General features: G+C 33.3%; 1 protein-coding gene across 6 annotated transcripts in view; it reads right to left on the bottom strand.

The window, feature by feature from the left end:
• LOC108359840 (fibulin-2) overlaps positions 1-20758 on the bottom strand; it is a 126755-nt gene that overhangs the window by 81404 nt on the left and 24593 nt on the right. For 3 of the 6 annotated variants that reach the window (XM_017611911.1, XM_017611910.1, XM_017611912.1), the window contains exon 2: positions 11443-11673. In XM_017611911.1, the coding sequence (XP_017467400.1) occupies positions 11443-11593 (151 nt within the window). In that variant the 5' untranslated portion in view covers positions 11594-11673. Of the gene's footprint in view, positions 1-11442; positions 11786-20758 lie in introns of all 6 variants that reach the window. The other 3 variants (XM_017611906.1, XM_017611907.1, XM_017611909.1) reach the window with 2 other exon arrangements.

Below are 20758 nucleotides of genomic sequence, written 5' to 3'. Positions count from 1 at the left end.
TAAGTAGAATCATGTTTGCGTAAAATGGTCTTCCTAGGTGGCGCCAAGGTCGAGATATTTCGAAAAACCGTATTTATGGTGCGATTTGGTTCGAATTTGGCGTATGTAGTTGAAACATAATATTAGATAATAACAGATTTCCAAAAACGTCACGTGACGTTTCACACTTGTGGTTGTAAAAGAAAATTGAAACAAGTTGCATTAATTCAAAAAACTCCAAAAACAACTAGACTTGCTGCAAATCATACTAAAATAAGTTTCATGAAAATAGCCATCCACAATTCACAGAGTTTTGCGATTTTGTAAGAAAAGAAAAAATCAACTTCCATTTTTTGTCACGTAACGACACTCTCTTTAAATGCTTATATTTCAGGACCAAGCAGTTCGATTGGTTTAATTTTTCGGTTAAATATAGAGCTAATTATGGGCTATACAATGGCCCAAAAAATTTAAAGAAAACCAATGGTATTCCTTTTTTGTATCACATTGAAACGTACGACTGTCACGTATGCGACGTATGGAAATACACATATGCCATGATGTGTATCACTACTTGGATTCATTTTTATTTTCTTTCATACTGTAGAAATTTGTATTACTTTTAATATAAGCCTAGGTCCCCGTATTAGTATTCTTCTTCGTGCTCGTCTTCGCATTAAATTCGTCTACGGATTTGTGCGTAAGTTAGCTTAGACTTCTGAAACAGCTGGCAACCCTCCTAAATGCAGTGTAGAAATAAAGCCAGTTCATTTGATACCCATATTTTTATTAATTGCTTTAACTTACGAAATAATTTGAGTTTACCTTTTTAAACAGATGGCGACCCTCATTAATATTCTAAATATTCAAACTAAGGATATCTTAACACCTTCGTTTCACGTCATATTTTAATATTTCATTTAGCTTACGCCTATTTTAATTAAATTCTAATTTTAAAACATATGGCAACCCTATTCAAAATATTTTAAAACCTAAACCTTTTTAAACCTTCTTCGACTTACACACATATTGCGATACAAATTTAAATTGTGTATATAATTCCCTTAATTCTAGTTTTTATATCTAAAACATATAGCAACCCTCCTATATAAAGTTCAGAAGAAAATAATTGTAACCCATGTCAATTTATACCCATACTTTAATAATTAATTTTGCTTATTGCTCCTTTATTTGACGCCAATATTTCAATATTTCATAAAATTTTATTTCATTCGACCTTTCAGCAGATGGCAATCCTGCTCAAATTATTTTTAAACCAAATCCTCGTTAAACCTTTTTCATCTGACACTTGTTTGTGATACATATTTAAATTGTCTAATACTCTTAATTAAAATTGAATTTAATTATAAAATAAGGTGGCAACCCTCTGCTAAATATTTTCAAACCACAACCTCTTTCGTCGGGCATCCATATCAGGATATACATTTCAATTTTTCTGCCTTTATTTAACTTGCTTTTTGAAACAGGTGGCAACCCTCCTACATATAAGTAAGAAATAAAGCCTTTTCAAACCCATTTCGATCGATACTCATAGTGTAATAATTGATAACTTAAAAACAATTTGAATTAAATTTTTTTATCAGGTGGCTACTCTTTTTGAAAAAATAAGAAGTTATTGTACATTCACAGGCCAAGCCCTTTACCTTTGATACCTCGTTTTGTAAAATCGAACGAACGGTATAGATCTGATATGACGAAAAAGTTTTCGCATACATATTATTCATACTATGTACATATTAGGGATGCCAAATATCAGGAAAATTGGGATCTCGGGATTTCGGGATATTTTTTAGGTAATCCCGGGATCCCGGGATTCAAATTGAGTCATAAATTTTATGAATATGAGTAAAAATTCAATATCTGAAAGCATTTAAACATACCATTAAATAAAACTATTTAAAATTTACGATAAACTGATTGTAAAACTCATATATCGCTAGCTTAGAGTGAAAAGTTGCTAACTTCACTTTTAATGAAAAATCATATTTTGATATAGGGGGCTAGATAAATTAATATTGCATCGTTTCGAAAATGGTAAAGGTCCTTGTTTTATGTTTTCTCGTTTATACTCAATGAGGGGAAAATTTGCTAAGGCCAAAAAATGCTCCGAAAATTCGATAAGGCCGAAAAAGTTCGAAATCTTTTAATAAATATCGAATCCCTGCGATTCGTATGGAGTTTTGCTTTGCTTTAAACAGGCAAAATGTTGTATTCAAAGTTTTGCGAAATACTTGAAGAAAATGGCTATACGAAGTTTTTTAATCTCCTATACAATTTTTAAATTGGGACTTAGCAACTTTGCACTCTACGCTCGCGATATTTATTAAATCAGACAAACTTTAAAATAAAACATTTCATTTTGAGGGTGCACGAGTCAAACGGATCTCAGAATCGGATTCAGCGGGTCGAAATACATGTTGGTAGTTGGGTCTGGTTAAAAACAGACAACCCTTTTTTTGCCGGTGTTGTTATTATTGCACTTAAAATGTTTTCGTAAGAGCAGCAAAGCATTCAAAGCGGAGTCTTCTAAGCTTGACCTGCAGTTTTTACATACAAAACCTACTGATGAAAAACATATTTCGGCATCAACACTTTTAGGCTGAACTGTCAAAAGGTAGACATGATCCATTTGAAGATAATGACCCCTATCTCCTCCTTTACAAAATATTTGAACTTCTTTTACCGTCAAAATTCATAAACAAATTCTTACTATCAATTCGATATTTCAAAATTTTCGGGATCCCGAGATTAATGCAAGCAAATCCCAAGATTTCCGGGACGCCAAAAACACCGGCATCCCTAGTACCTATTCACATACATACATACATACTAGATTACTACACAGTAGCGAAAATGGTCACTGGTGACATCGTCACTAATGAGGATTTAGTGACATCGTCGCTCTTGCTGTGAATCCTAAGCCACATATAGCTGACAATGACACTGGTGACAAATTCATGCAGGTGTACTTATAACAGACAATGTCTTGCAGCGGTCACTTATAAAAAGTTCATTGCAGGACATTGTCGCTTGAATGTCATCAATAATCACTGCATGGCAAAGTCATGCAGAGGCCATCAACGCCTTAATTACCATTTGTATGAAAAATTCATGAACGACTTCCATATAAACGAAGCCCAAAGTCATTGAAGACTTGATATGGCCGTACAAGACACTTAAGTGACGAATTCATGGCATTCGCTACGGGGTACTTATCTACATATGTACGTATGTATGTATTTACATACATCCCCGTAGCGAATGTCATGCATTAGTCACTTAAGAGTCTTTACGGAAAAGTTACGTCTTAAATGAAATCCTCATTAGTGACAATGTCACCGGTGACCCTGCGATTAGATTATAAATATTGCGACATCTGTTACTCAAATCCGAAATACCTACACACACATACTTTGTGTCTCCTTCTCTCACTACCAACGCATGCACGCGTTTGCAAAATGATAACGAAGTGATTTTGTATGGAAAATCATTTATGCCCATATATTTGAATAAAATAAATATACTTAGAAGATATCAACCAATACTTCCCATACACCAAACAAAAGGGAAAAACTTGAGTTTTTGACTAAAGAAAACAAAAACAAAATCATTTGAGCGGCTTTCGAGTATTTTCGAAATGAAAAAAATTTGCTACTTTTTTCAAAAAGTTTCTAACTAAAAATGCTCAATATTTGTTGAATTTATATAAAATTTTTACACGATAATATTTCTACTACTCCAAATAACCTATATCCCGAAAATGAAAGTTATATCTGCAAATCATAAGTTGCTAGAGCACTTTAAAGGCTCAAAATTGCAATAAGCGTTTTCGTGAAGCTCTAAAAATTACAACTACACCATTTGAGCATAGCCTCCATATCGAAAAGTAAGACGTATTCTACGTCAAAAATAAATATTTAAAAATATATTTTCTGCTCTGGGACTTGAACCTTGCATGTCTTGACTAACACTCCAGAACTTTGCTCTGTCGGCCATTGCGACTGTTGGAGCGCCGCGAGCAAAATTACATACTTATTACTTTCACGGCAAGTTAATTTTTCCTAAGAAGAAAGAAAATAGTACTGAAAATTATGGAATTGTGTTTTCCTTAAACTGAGTCGAATCGTTTACTCATATTAAGGCAGCCATGTCTTTGGAACCATTTCAAGGTAATATTTCCTTAGAATAATGTACTTTTTTCTTGACATCAAGGAATGTTTTCTCTGCGTTTATAACGTTATTTGTGGTGCAAAAAGCGTGCATATTATTTACTATTGTCCTTCGTCCGCAGTCGGAAAGTCTAAAATTCTCTTAACGCTATATTACACCTTAAGTGACTATGAGTAACAGGCTAACCTAATAGTCGCGACTTGCGTTTTGGTACGCACACCGTCGAATTTTTTTTTTGCGTCAACCGAAATCGGCTTGCGTGCGTTTGCATTTGATTTCATTGAGCGAAACGTCAAATCAAAATGTCATGCAGACCAAAAATTGGAAATTGAGTTAGCTTCATACGCACGCCGTTCAATTTCGGTTGATCCCATACAAGTTGTATGTGCAAGTTAACAACAGACTACACATAACGGTTTAAATACAAATTGTAAACAATAAAGTTCAAATAAAGAAAGAATATTCTGTAATTTTATATCACAAATTGAACTAAAATAATAAATGGCCAAATTGGTGACAGCAGCATTTTTGCATTCTTAATTAAATTCTTTGCAACCGAAGATCAAACCAAAAGACAGACAGACTCCACACAGCGGCATAGTAGCCACTGTAAACATAACTGCATTCCAATAGCCCAGAACGCATAAAGTGCAATAATGTATTTTCCGTTCCTTCTGTAAACTTTTGAATTAATTTAAAATTAAGAAAACAATTAGCTTATAAATAAGAGACAACTGGAATAAAGAGTACACTTCTGATAATTGTCCGCGAGATGTGGATTAAGTAAAGATCGTTTTTATTTTTTGTAAAACGCTTTCCTCGGGAAAGAAAGCTTAAGTTGCATGAGCAATTTTTGGCAGTAAATTGGTGGCGTGCGTGAATATTAGGTTAGCCTGTAATTGTTCTTTTTCTGAATTTCATATTTTGTAGATTTCATAATTCCTACAGGTCGAACCCATCAGCGTTTAAATATTTTCTAGACGTGACAAAAAATAAAGCTTCAAACCCTATGAAATCTTTTGGTATACCTCCATTGGTAAATTTGGCAGTTTCGTTGCGCTTCTTTACTGAAGGTGGTTATCAAAATGGTGTCGGTAAAGAGCATGATGTGGGATTTTCGCAATCAACGTTGCCGTGTTGCTTAAATTTAAGCAAAATTGATAAATTTTTTCCTGCCTGTTAAAATGTTAAATTTTTCTTCGTTTTGCTAAATTTTCTGATTAAAATAGTCAAAAGGGAACAGTTTCCTCAAAAATTCATAGTCAGAAGAATTACCATTTCAATCGATTTTTCAATTTTATTTTAGGAAGTCTGACATCCATATCCCGTATAAAGTTCCAGGAAATGTGGCTCTACGCAATTCCTGACCCGCGGTCGTCGCATTTTCAAACCTCCGAATTAGAGATGAGCAAAATACGTGATTTTCTACGTGACACGTCGTGTCACGCTTTTTCACGCGTGAGCGTGAGCGGCTTTCAGTGAAAAATCACGTAATATCCGTGATCGTGCGTTACTGAAATTTTTGCGGGCGTGAGTGTGCGTGAGTTAGATTTTCGTCAATCACGTAATTTTCACATATCTATGTACAGTGGCGGTCAAAAATGGATGAAGGGTGTTCAGTTTTTAATATTTACAATGTTTTTCAAGCTATAATTCTTTTGATATTTTTTTGTAAAAATATGGTTCATGCTTTAACAAAAATTATATAAATCACACTTTCAAACGTCAAGCTGTTCAACAATTATTAACAGAAATAAATGAGCTTCATAAACTATCAAGAGTAAATTCAAATTTATTGGAAAAACTACAAAAGCATTGTTAGGCGAATGCATCTGATTCTGAAGTCATTATCGATTTGAAGAAAAACACAGCTGTTGCTTTAAATAAAAGATTCCAACCAAGTTCAGTCCAATTTCTGCGATTCTTTCTAAATCCTCCGTTTAAAAGGTTACAGTTTTTATCTGCAGAACAGCGCGAACATATAGTAGGGACAGTAAGATAACTTAGGTAGAAGAAGTACTTGAAGAAAAGAGCGCTCGTCCTCAGCACGATTTCCAAATTCTGCATGATGACATTCCTTCTACCTCGAAAGGGACAAAAACCCGTGCAACTTTTGACAAATTTAAAGATGCAATAAATGAATCTGCAGAAACAGTGTTTGAAAAAATTAATACGGACATACATATTTATTAGAAAAAATCGGAAAACAAAAGTTGTGACGATGTTTTAAAATTTTGGAAGAAAGCTAAAGATTTACCATTGCTTAGAAGTCTTTCAAGGCAAATTTTAAACATACCAGCTAGCTCAACAGCTAGTGAAAGAGTTTTTTCTGTGTCAGGCAGAATTAAAGAACAATGAATATTGATACCAATTCTTTTTTATACTTGTACTAGATACATAGTATATCTGAAATTTTAAAAATAATAATAGTATCTTCAGCCCTAGCTAGGCGTTTGGTCAAGCTTTTGTAATAATACTTGTGTGATAAAAGCCTATTTATATGAAACGCCATTTATATAAATAAAGTTTCAATTTGAAAAAAATGTCCGTAAGAAATAGTGCGTGAGCATGCGTGATTGAAAAAATAGGCGTCGTGAGCTGGCGTGAACGTGATTGAAAAAGATATAGCTGGACGTGAGTGTGCGTGATTTACAAAACCATTAACGTGAGCGTGCGTGAATGTGAGCCAAAATTACTCACGCGCCCATCTCAACTCCGAATGAACTTCTGCCATGAAATCGCTTTTTATAAAAACCATTTGCCATTCGGAGGCGGCCCAGAACTTTCCCTTCCCTTCATTGGCGTGACAAGATCAACACGCACATTATGGATAACTTGATTTAGGTATTTTATGCAATGCATTCAAAACACAAGCGAAAGGACAGCTAACTATTATAGGAGTATATATTGAAAAAATGTGTAGGTAAATAATAGTTTTTAAATTAAGCTACTATTAGACTGTGAAATCCTTACGTTTGACGACAAAACTGAGCCTTAGATTGCCTCTACTTACTTCCCCGCTTACTTTTATTTCTATAACCAATTTACAAGAAAAGCCCAAATACGGCTTTATTCAAACCAAGAATTTTTCGTTTTATTAAGACCCATTAAATAACTTGCTTAATTTTTACGGGATTTGGTAAATTTTTAGATCGATTTTGGGAAATTTTATTTTTCGACTGCACAGTGGTACCGTAGGAGGTCATTCGAAAAATTCACTAATTACTAACAAACAGCCACTCTAACAGGGAATACAAAAAAAAATAAACATTTAACGCTAAAGCTCCGTTTCATCCGTGGAAGGTGCACACTTTCCATAAATGCTTATTATTTCAAAAAGTATGCATTAATTTGAGTGAATCGCTGAGAAGATTTTGATCAATTATATTTACTTGTCAAAACTTGTTTCATATGGAGCTGAAAGCTGAAGGTATTCCAAGTATGTGATTTTTTCTTTAAAGTGTCTTAATAGTAGTTTAAATATAATTTTAAATAAGTGGCAGAAAGTAAAAAAATGCCTTTTCTGATTTGTCAAGGCTTTTAATTACTTTTGCACTAAATTGCACGCATGATTTTGGTACCAAAATGTTTGCATAGATCTCTAGTTTCAATATCAGAACCTTCCAACTGCGTTTAGCTGCCTCTGGGTATCGCATAAAGTTTATACTACACCCCTCAGTTTCAAACAGGTTTTCAAGGTTTCATTTAGTTTTTTTAATTGGCTCTTTTGACCTTTTTTACCCCAATAAAATTAGAGTTTTTCTTAAAAAAAATTTGTAACAGCAATTTTTTGATCCAGTTTACTCCTATTTGCCACGTAGATCATGGATCTACAGTCCAATTCTCTACAAGTTTGGAATTTCAACATGCTATGTATTGTCAACAGGAATTGTCAAAAAATGGCGAAAACCTTGACAATATAAAATTTTTTAGCAGTTTTGGTAATTTTTTACAATAAAACATACTATTTTTAAAAAACATTCTATATAATGTAGGAAATTAAATTCTCTACATATTTGTATATAACCATTTTTTTTTTAGAAATGCAAAATTTGCTTGCAAATCGCAAAAAAAACCCAAAAAAATAAAATCCAAGATGGCGGAATGTTGCCACATGAAATTTAGGGGCGAGACTGTGGATCCATTATCTACGTGTCAATAGAAGTAAATTTATATAATTTTACTGGGATAATCGCTATGTTTGGGACGAACCTGGCCGTGATATAAGCGTCGTACAAAAAAATTTAGGTATAAGAGTTGTGAAGAATGAAATTCTGTACATGTTTGGAATTTCAACATGCTATATATTTTCAACAGAAATTGTCAAAAAATGGCGAAAACCGTGACAATATAAAATTTTTGAGCAGTTTTTGCCAATTTTTTACAATAAAAAATGTTATTTTTTATAACAAATGTGGGAAATTAAATTCTCTACATATTTGTATATAACCATTTTCTACGCAAAATGAAAAATAAGCTTGCAAATCGGAAAAAAACCAAAACAACTTTAATTCACGATGGCGGAATGTTGCCAAATGAAATGTAGGGGCAAATAGAAGTTAACTGCATCAAAAAATCGCTGTTACAAGTTTTTTTCAATTTTTCTTCCAAATTTATCTAATTTTACTGAGCTATTAAATGTATTTTAGGATCGAGTTATAAGTGTTCTTTTGCTCGAATATTGGATAAATGGCTCTCCTATCAAAGCATCAAAAACCAAGAAGAGAGGGAACGGAAAGTTTTTGAAGCCATGACACATGCTTTGCCATCACGCGAAAATGTATACACTGACAGTTTGAAAAATTGCATTTTCTACCTTTGCCGGAGGTTTTTCAAATATTGCGCGAAAGTTGACAAGATCAAGATACCGACTAATCGCCAAATACTGCGACTGGTTATATGAAAATGAAAATTGCATTTGCAAAGACAGGTAATGAAGATTTTCCCTCTACAAGCAAGCAGTTGCATAGAAAACCATTTGCTGACTGCAGTAAAAGATCTAAGCGCCGCAGATTTGCTCAACTATCATAGGTCGATACTTCTGCCATCTCTGCGATAATTAATGATTCCGCCCGATCAAGAACCTCTTCTGTACAATTCAGCGCTGACGATATGGTATCACTAATTATGGAGGCTAAATTGACAAATTACCAGTACTTGCTTGTAAAAGAGTTAATACACTCTAAATTTACAAATGTTTTGCCCTCATATCAGAAAGTGCTAGAAGCCAAGAAACGATGTTATCCATTAGAGAAATGTGTTACAGAATGCTCTAACGAAATTAATTTACAGTGTTTGTTATACCACACTACTTCTTGAATTTCTTTCTTGAGCGTGCAAGATGGTGTTGTTGATGCAAATAATGATTATGTTCTAATTGGTAAGTGGGGTTGTGATGGCAGTACCGGGCGCATGGAATATAAACAAAAATTTTCGGATTCAAAAATTGAGGACAGCAGCTTATTTGCAACATCTTATGTTCCCCTTAAATTAATTTATAAATCGAGCATATCAGATTCAGCTATTACTGTTTGGAGGAATCCCCGGCCGTCCTCTAATAGGTTTTGTGGACCGATTCGCTTAAAATTTGCCACAGAAACAAAAAAATGTTCCGTGCAAGAAGAAGCTTATTTTAAAGATAAAATTAATAAGTTACAATCGACTTCGTTACTTTTCTATAATCGCGAAGTAGTTGTGGAGCCTTCTTTGCATCTATCAATGGTTCACGGCAAAGTCTGTTCTGCTCTTAGCGATTTATCTACAAATAGATGTTGTGGAGCATCACCAAATAAGCTGAACGACATTGAACGATCTGTAAGCAAACCAGCAGACATCTCCAAATATGAGTTTGGCTTGTCGCCACTTCATTCGTGGATTTGGTTTTTTGAATATTTTATCCACGTTTCTTATAAAATTAAATTAAAAAATGGCAATGTCGCTCAGATGAAGAAAAAGCTCTTGTAGCGCAAAGAAAGAAAATCGTGCAGCAGCAGTTTAGGGATCGTTTAGGTTTAGCTGTGGAGAAGCCCCGAAGCGATGGCAGCGGCACATCCTTCGACGAGAATACCGCTCGAAAGTTTTTCCGAAACTCTGCTATTTCAGCTGAAGTTACAGGAATAGATAAGGCTCTTATTGACAAGTGTTACCACATCCTGCAGGGCCTCCCGTCGGGTTATAAAATATATACTAAAAAATTTTAAATTTATGCATTTGAATTTGCGACCTAGTTGGGGCATATCCGTGATATAATTTACCACCATCTGTTCATAACGCTTTAATCCATGGGACCGAGGTGATTAATTTCGCAATCTTGCCAATTGGTGTGTTCTCCGAAGAAGCTGCCGAATTATGCAATAAGCTAGTGGTGCAATTTCGACGATTCAATAGAAACAATTATTGTGTTTTCAACAACACTGACCTTTTGCACAGACTACTTCTTAATTCTCATCCTTACATATCTAGCCTTCGAAATTTACCGCGAAAATCCAAATCTGAGCTATCAAAAGAGGCATTAGATTTATTATGCACTTAAAACTATGTTACTTTTGTATGCATTGTTTGTATGATCTAGTAGTAATTTGATTTTACATAAATAAAAAAAATTTAAAAATCACATTTCTATGCACTTTTTCATCAAAGGGTTTTTTTTTTAAACAACAAGACAAAAAACTGCGGATTCATCGCTCACAAAACCTGTATACCCGCCTTCTTTCGAGAGCGGTACCACTGTGCACTGGTCGCAATCTGCTTATAGTGCCGTACTACGAGAGATGCTTGACGTCTTTGACACAACTAACTAAATCACTTAGACATAACAGCTTGGTTGTTCCTAAATGCAATTCCCTTACCTCGTGCCGACTGTTTTTCGTTAGCGCTGTAAGACTGTAAAAACTCAATTCCGAGAATTGTCAAAACTGGACTCAATGGGAGCAGTTTTAAAGGCGTAATTCTTCAATACTTTAGTTGAATCGATATGTCGTCTGCTTTTTGGCTATAAATAATCCTGGTGGGAACCCATTTCTATATGCTTTTCTTTTCTATTCGTATTAAGTTTCATAAAATGCTTATAACTTCTATACTATTTATAATACGATTTTAAATGTTAGCTGATGTACCTATAAAAGACCGTAGTGTTTTAATTGCAAGTACAATCATTTCTAAAAATAAATTGAAATACATAACATCTTACACACTTTCTTTTTCTTAAAAATTTAAAACCAAATAAACTCTCACCATAAATGTGATAATGTGCTTGCATATAATTCCACTTACCGTTAGATGTTGTAGTATGAAGTAGAGCCAAAAGAAATATGAGTAAAATTTTGTAGTACCATTGTAGATGATTTGCGGTGCGTCCCGTTATGCAATGGTATCTGCTATACTTTTCGACTGATGTAAAAACTGGTAGCATTGTTTCACGCATGGAATATTTTTTGTTACTAAAATGTAATTATTAACTTTTCTATCACAATATTCGTTGACATCAAATACACATCTTCGACCCTGCTTTCCCGAAATGTTGTAATTTACTTTTTGTACATTACCAGTATTTTCGCGCCAAAATTACTCTTGAAACTCTACGAAATCCAGTTACAAAATGTTTACTATTTCTTGGCTGCGAGACGATATTAATAAAAGAAATATGCGCAATGCACTCGGGTTTCACTTGTGACGCAATACGGAAACAGCAGTAAAGCTTTACTTGGCAATATTTGTATCCACTTTTACTTCAATTCAAATTTCATTAACCAAAACACAATTTTGAATTTTTAAGGCTTGTCACCGCTGAGCAAGTGCAATGATTAAATCCCACTCAAAAGAGAAGCAAAATATGCCAACATACGCTTATAAGCTTATATGACGATATACAGTCCCGTTCACATGATTAGATGCACTTGAAAAAAAAATCTTCAAATAATCAGGCGCAATAGAAAAACAATAAGAACACAGAATTAAACATAAATTCATACTAAATCAACATTTATCCTAACCACTTCAAACCACCTGTGCATAAGGGACCTTTCTTAGTTTCCTGAGTATATATTCATAACCTGCCTTATCCTGACTTTCGCCTGAAAAAAATTCAACCGAAAATTTGTCATCCGCCCATAGTAAAACCATGGAAACCAAAAGTGAAAAGTGAGCCGGTTCGGAAAAAATTAAACTCATGATAAGTCCTATTTATTCAGAACATTGGTTGGTTGGTAGAAGCGTCGCCTGAGTACATTGCCCGGAACCAATTAGTGCTGAAAGAAGAATTTTGATACGCTTTCTCTGGGATCCTTGATTTTATCTGCTTTCATGACACGTTAGGCTCTTCAAACCATTTGGATTTTCCGATGAATCTATTTAGGTTAGTAATGGTAAATTTGGAAATCTCCCCGTGATTTTGGCTGGAAAAACTGCCGAGTGAGGCTATAGCTACGGCACCGAGGATTGTACGTTATCGTGGCTATTAATTTGACTATATCTTTCCTCAGAACATTAGAATTTATTGTTTTAATTGTGAATTTTTTTATTGGCTAAAAAATGGTTTCAGTTTACTAGAAAGATTAAATGTAGACTTTTATACCAGAAGGACCCTGAATCTTAAAAAATTATAAGGGGAATATATAGAGTGTATTGGTTTCACGTCTCGTGAAAACTTTTATAGCAAGTGAAAATGTGAAATTACTGGAATGGCCATCGTTTTCTCCAGATCTTAGCATAATAGAAAATGTGTGCGGATGGCCAACATGAAAAAGGTATGATGAAGACAAGCAATTCAATAATAAACAATCATTAATCAATGCCATAAAAAGTGCCTGGGTGGAAATACAATTGGAACACCTAAAATCACTATATGACTCTATAAGAGACCATATTTTTGCTGTTATTTCTAATAAAGGAGGAAATCCAAAATATTAAATTGCGTGTTGAAATTACTTTATTGAAATAAACCCAAAAATAAACTTACTTTGTTGAATAAAAATTGTTTTCTTTAGCTTTTGGTGTTGCGTCTAATCTAATGAAACCCAAACATGTAAGAACTTTTTGGCAAGCCTTGAAGTATAGTTAAAAAATACCATTACGATTATTTGGTTTTAAATGTTTTATGTCTCAGTTGCTTTAGTTTGAATACTTATTCCATTCAGTAATATATGTAAGTGCTTTACTGAAATTTGCAATAATTCATAAAGCTTCAAATTTGTATTGCGTATGGCGGTGCGTCTAACCATGTGACCGGAACTGTATGCACACATATATGTACATGTATGCATACATACACAGTAGGCGAAAAGGCGTCTGATTAAAATTTTTCAGCAGACAGTAATCGGTAATTTTTGTAATTTATATTTTAGCCATTTATAAATACGCAAATTTTGGATTTAAGGTACTTTGGACCTGAGAGATCCCGAAAACCCCGAATGGACCCGGATAAATAAAAAATCCAAATATCCGGTAATTTTCTGCCCCATAAAATGTCAGACAAGTTTCGATTTTCTACCAGCCCTAAAATAAAAAAATAGTCATCTCTCACTGAAGAATTAACGGCCAAGTTTGTTTAAATCATGACGAAATCAAAAATCACTTTAATTTTCCGTATATATTTATATTGTTTTATTTTTTGTTGTGTGCATATACACATTCAATGTGTAAATCCCAATGCGGTACAAGTAATATCATAAAAAAATAATGTGTCAAAAAATTTAATAAATTTTGTATCAGTTATTGCACTGATAAACTGGTTTCTGTAGTCGGTCCCCACTCGTGTCACACTGTTTCATATGTGATATCCAAAAACTAACACCAAAGAACTTTTTTGTCACACGTTATCAGTGTGAAATTTATTGTCACATTTTTTTTTATTTTCGTACACCAATAACCTTCGTCGCTCTTGATAAAGCAAATATCACATAAAAAATAAATCATTACAGGTCTATATTTGCCTTGGTATACATATGTATGGCATATTCATAGTTTTATTTACTGCATGCAAACGTTAAGAAACTCTAAATTCAAATTAATTTAACTACGTTTTATTTTATTAAATTAGTACGTCCATAATTTTTTTAAGTTTAACTTAATTTAATTTTATTTCATATATGTAATTTATTTCCTTTTTGGTTGTTGTTGTTTCCGACAGGGTGGGTGTATGATGTATTTTGGAACGAATTTCCGTCATCCCTTTCAAATTTGGTTTGGTGACAAACCGGTTTCGGCGTTGTGCCATCTTCAGTGTCATTTTTCATTTAATTTATTTCTTTATCCTATGGACTGTACGAATGAAAAACTAAGCCATCGCTTTTTCTTACAAATTCAGACCGTTTACTTAAATTTATTTGAATAAATGGAGTAAAAAGTCCGAAATATTCAAAAAAAATTGCTTAATTTTTATTCATACGGCTGTGAGTCTTCACAAAACAGCAACACTTACTGCAAAGCTGCCTTATACCGGGGACAGACATCTGGTATTTCTTCGTAGAATTTTTCCAAAATACCATATGTCTGTCACCAAATATTATAATATTCTTCAAAATACCACGTGAGCAACCTAGTATTTTTTGCAGAAAGAATACAACTTTCCGAAGGTTGTAATTTTGTGGTATTCTCATTGTGAATGAGTATTTTATTTATGAAAAAATCATTGACATTTTTGCGCGATTAAATCCAAAAGTTTATACCGCAAGTGTTGATGCAATATATAGCAATTTTTGCATTATTTTGTACATTTTTATGTTTATGAGTTGTTCTTCAAAAACATAAGAATTGACTCAGAAATACTAAGTTAATTTCTGTGACCATGGTAGTATTTTGTTAACCAATATAAATTTACCAGAATACAAATACCAGATGTCTGTCCCCGGTATTAATTCTTAAAATGTACTTAAAATGTACTTTAAGCGGACTTTCCGGAAATCATCTAAAAGTGTTTTAAAAATGTTGAAAGGTTAAAAAAAATTGTTTGTGAATGTTTATATTAACAATGGGAAACAAAGTTTGAAATTTCCTGTTTGGACTGTTAACTTACCTTGCATTAGATTAGTGGTTAGTTTAGGATGACTGTCGTTTAGAAAGTCATACTTATAGCATAGAGAGACGACCGCGTTGATTAACTTGTTAATTGGGAACTATCTCGGGAATTAAGTGCAGTTGATCAGTATTAAATCCTAGACCCAATTCCCAAAATTAATGCGAATCAAGGGCAATTTGGATAACTACACTGACCAAAACGGGTCAGCTGACGTCTATTGTGAATGAAAAACAAGCGAAGCCATCAAGTAAGAAAAGAAGAGAGCTCAACTAACTATATGAATCGATTTCGTTTTGTTGGTGCGAAAAAATAACTAATCGAAATAATTTCGTTACGTTTCAGATCCAAATTAACGAAACAAAACTCAATCGTTAACGTTGAAACGAAATAAATCAACGAAAAGTTGTTACTAGGTGCGTTCGTTTAAAAGCTCCAGTAAAAAACATCCAACAGCAAAACTCCGCCGAAATGTCACCAGTTCTCTCACAAGAGAAAAATATTCAAAACAGTACGCGAACAGGAAATTTGCAGAAACTTACAAGTTAGACGAACAGGTAATATAATTGTTGTTTACATTCAAAAGTGTAAAATATAAAACGTACGAAAACTCATCACAAAGTGTTATCCTGACACAGTTTATTAATTAAACAAATAACTACTTACTTCTTACAAGTTAAATTACTCGCATTTTGTCATTTTTAACTTCCAAACCATCAAATTAAATTTTGTGATTTGCGTACATTCCAACCAGCTGTTTTTGATCAGCTGTTTTCCTGTTGGCAAATTGCTGTTGGCAGAAACCAGCAGCTTCCCCTCAAAATGAAATGTCACTTTGCTCTCTCAATTTCCCCTACTTTACAAGTTTTTTGCGTACGCGATAGTGTTGCCAACTCGTGGGATTTCGCCCATAATTTGGGATTTTCGCACCATAAAAGGGCGCGTGGTATTTTGCGTCTCATTATGGGATTTTTAGCTAAATACAATCTTATGGTTCTATTATTTTTTTTATTTGTTGTTAATTCCAACGTGACAGGTGGGACATTTAAACTTGTTTTACCTCAAACTTTAATTAATTTCCTTTTAACCCTCGATTCGGCATTTCAAACTATTAACATCTGAGTTCAAATATCAGTTTAACACGAAACCAATAAAGTAGAAAACTTAGTTATATGATTTACACAGAAAATTTTCATTTTCCCCAAGAGTGACGGCTGAGACAATCACGACACCCGCCTCTCTGAGTGGATGGATTCGTTTTCCATTTTAGACAAACTTTATATCAAAATATTTCTTGCATAGCGGCTTTCTCGAATGTAGTTAGTATATAATGATAAGGTCCATTTTATGCTTTTGTGGCATTATTATATTTGAAAAAAAAAAAAACGCTTGTGACGGCAATATTTTGTGACTGGTGGATTGAGTCACTATTGAAGACACATAGGAGTTTTGCACTTTTTCCCATAAAAGCATGGATTTCATATTAAAGCCGTTTGAAACTTGCACTTCATTACACTAAATTTGTTGGGGCTAAAAAACTGCATACCCAAAAATGTTTTAAAGATTTACACCCAAATTCATAAAAAATAAAGAACATTTTAACTGCTTTATAAAGCGAAAATTTGTATGAAAATGTCACTCTGCAAAGCTCTTTAAACCTATTTTATATTTTATGAATAAGGCCATTCGATTAAAAAATACTGAATTTTTTACGAAAATTTGTTGAGTTTTCCTAAATTTTATATAAAGTGTGAATCTGTGATATGATTTCGGTTAAACCTCGGACGGTATTTTTATAGAAAAATACCAAAAAAAGTTATCTCGATAAACCTTACGAATATTTAAAAAAAATCAACACGTGGTCATTTGTTTGAGTCACTGTATCTTCTCTTTATATATATTGTTCTTAAAAACTCTTAATATTTAATATTCATAAATGGGATTTTCGAATTTTAAAATGTGATAAACAGGGCGTTTTTCAAAGGAGAATGGGATGTTCGTACCCTTGAGCTGGCAACACTGGTACGCGAACGCAAAAACCCTGAAAGGTTTGGTTAACTTTGAACAATTAACAGGTACACGGACACAATTATTGTATGCCATTGGCAGCTCACTGTTACCACCTAGCGCCTAAATACATGCTACAGCTTCAGTGTTAACGATTGAATTTCTTTTCGTTTAAAACAAAAATAGAATTATTTTGATAAATACCTTAACGATAAAAAACTGAATCGTTTCATCAGAAAACTCATCACAAAGTGGTTCAACAGAAACGATTGCTTTTTTGGTAAATGCTAAACTTGACGTTACAATGTATCCTTGAAGAAAACAAAGCAAGTAGGTAGGTCACAGCTGCGCACTACAATTCAGAAGGAGACTTCTTACTTTCGACTCTCGACTTTTCTAAAATTTATTTGCGGTAGCGTTCAGTGTTGCCAGTTTAGCCGTTTTCCGGCTAGATTTAGCCGGTTGCGATAGCAAACAGCCGGAGAAATTCCGGTTTAGCCGGAAGCCGTTTTGTAAAAAAAAATTAGCCGTTTTTAGCCGATTTTGCTATTTACTTTGTTTTCTTAACCCTACAATGGTTAAGTGGTCTACGATCGTAGACCTTTCTTTTAAAATAGTACTATCTTTTAATTTTCTTTCTTAAGATAGTTGCGCTTTTCAGTAGCTGTTGCTAATATGTCTGCTCACATAATCAGTGTATTAGGTGCGCTTAGGGGGAGCGATTGGAAATTGTATCACGGCTGAAACATAACTGGTCTACATATGTAGACCCCGTGACCCATGGCGTTTTAGCTTTTGCTTCAACATTATATTTTAAATTCATTATTTTGATAGGTAAAGTAAGTAATATTTACTAACTTTTCATACTCATGAAGTTAAAACAATACTGTTAGACAAAACTATGTCAGAACTAAAAAAATAGATAAGTGGAGACGCCCAAGAATTTTACACTGTTTTTGAGACGGTTGGACGAACTGCCAATCGGAAAAGAGCGCTGCTATGTTTTCTCCACCCACAGCAAATTATGTCGGTCGTTTTCATATCTGCCTTCGAAGTAAGAATAAATATTCCAGAAGGGCATGTGTGAGTTGTGGGAGACTTACTGGCAAAACGCGCCTGAGGAATGCCTGCACATTTGGTGTAAGTGAGTAAAATTTTCCTAATTTCAGTGGCCTCTAATTAATTTATTTTTAAATTTAATTTTGCTTTTGGGCTTTTAGGTGAAATGTTTTAATGCTTTGTTACGATGAAAAACAGATTGTTCATTGTTTTCAATATATAAATATATTTCTTCAATTAATTGTATGTATGTTCTCAAAAACACTATAAACTGGATGCAGTTTGTTTCTTTTGGTTCTTTTTTTTAAATTAAAAATATTTTGTCTTAAAATCTATTCCATGCGATTTAGAAACGTTCCGAAAATGTATTTTTGCTATATTATCATTTATATTCTCATAATTATTTGTCCTATTTCAAAATAAAAATGGTTTACGATCGTGACCATTGGTGTAACTATATACCACGTTACCATCGAAGGGTTATAATTCAAATATATGTATGTGTTTCCATTTTTGACTAAGCGATCCAAAATCTGTTAGAAATGGTTACTAGCCTTATCGCTGAGACAGGGTTATATAAAATTGGGCCGATTTCGCTTATTTTTATTTTAAACGAATATATTTTTTTCCAAAGAAGGCCGTAACGGGGATTTTCTTCATAAAATGTTTGTTATGAAAGACTTAAATTTAAGTGTGAGGTTTTATTCGCAAACTTAGAAAATAACAAATTGTTTCACTGTTTGCTTAACACGCGTTTATGTTTGGATATAGTGAAATTTATCACTCAAAATATCAGTTAGTAATGCCGAATTTTTACTAGGCATTGAAATGACAAAAAATTTCTGCCATTTAAAAGAATGCCATGTGGAAATGATCTTAATGATTATTTTTTTAATGTAATGACACGATTATTTTTAATGACCGACTTTGTCATTTGTCATTTTTGCCATTTAATGCCTAGTGGAAATCCAGCATAAGAAAAAATGCTCCCAAATTTTCTCTCAGGTAGAGAAACTTGCAAAATTCAGCACGATCGCAAATATGCAATAACTTGCAAGTTTCCCTGCCAGCTAGTGTCCACGGTTGCATTTCAACCATAAGAAATTTATATAGAATTTTACAATTCTTTAAGAGGGACAAAAAACAGGATATACATGCATATTTCTTACTAGCCCGACTTTCTTCACCATACGTTTCAATTACTTTTCCGTACTAACTGTCGCGTTTCCTATATCGACTCTGGACGAGATTGCATTCCGAGTACGTTTCAAATCATTGGAATTAACAAAAGTAATTAAGTAAACAAGTATTTACTTAAATTTTTTTCATTTTAAAATCGCTGTAAATTTTTAAATTTGACGAACCTGTTTATTCAAATTATCGTCGACAAAAAATTCAACCATGTGCCACAATCATATGTTTTTCCTAATTGCAAATTCTTGCTGGCAAAATGTTTTCCAGCTTGAACTTGCAACTTCTCTCCAAGAACTAGTCTTTTTACTTATGATTTATTTAAATAAAGCATGTGAAATTTAGTTGAAACAGTTTAGCCGTTTTTTTTTGCTAATTTAGCCGGTTGGCCAAAAAGTTCTGGCAACACTGATAGTAGTATTTGAGTTATGATTTTTTTTTACACCGAAGTTGAGTAAAATGAGTACATTACAAACTTATATAGCTCATTAAATTTTAGTATAATAAAGTGCAAGTTTTAACAGACTGCAAACCGGCGTTATTTTTATTTTTTTTCTATGAAAACGGTTTTGCTAATTTTCTTCCATAAGAAAAAAGTGCAAAAGCCGTCAGCATAAAAAATAAAAATCAACGAAATTTTGCTGTAGCTTAAAACTTACTAAAATTTAATGAGCTACAAAACTGCATACTCATAAAAATTCTAAAAAAAATAAAAAAATTGTAAATTCGTACTGTACTCATTTTACTCAATTTCTGTGTAAAAAAAAAATCATAATTCAAATTATTGTAGAGTGCACCCCACAATTTTATACTTAAATATTGCGCAATACTCAGAGCTACCATTGTGTATGTGTGATTTTTTCAAATTTTTTCCTTGCCCCGTTCTCGAGATATTTCGAAAACTATTAAATCCATTTGTTTTTTTTTCTGTGCTGTAAAGTTTATAAAAATGTATTAGTCAAGCTCAAATTTCATACTTATTTATTATTTATGTTTATGCATCAACCGTAACAATTTGAAACATATCAACCCCGTCCGTTTGGGTATGGAACGTCCCATATGTAATACTCCTATATTGGCAGTAAGCGCTAGTACCGTCCGCAAACATTACAGTACAGATATATCAATAAACACGTACGAAAGAAAAGGAACACATATATAAATAAACATGTACACAACACACGCACAAAAACGGTACTCACGTACACAATACTTTCACAAAAACGGTACTAGACTATCTCGCTTTAATTTCGGAATGCTTACACATTGAGAAGTTAGCTTACTGCCAATATAGAAGTACTAGCTCATACCCGCGGGTTT

The sequence above is a fragment of the Rhagoletis zephyria genome, unplaced genomic scaffold (genome assembly GCF_001687245.7).
Source record: "Rhagoletis zephyria isolate East Lansing unplaced genomic scaffold, Rhagoletis_zephyria_1.1 Rzeph_scaffold_00476, whole genome shotgun sequence".
In the NCBI taxonomy this organism is placed as follows: Eukaryota; Metazoa; Arthropoda; class Insecta; order Diptera; family Tephritidae; genus Rhagoletis; species Rhagoletis zephyria.
This window is presented reverse-complemented; position numbering and strand designations above follow the sequence as displayed.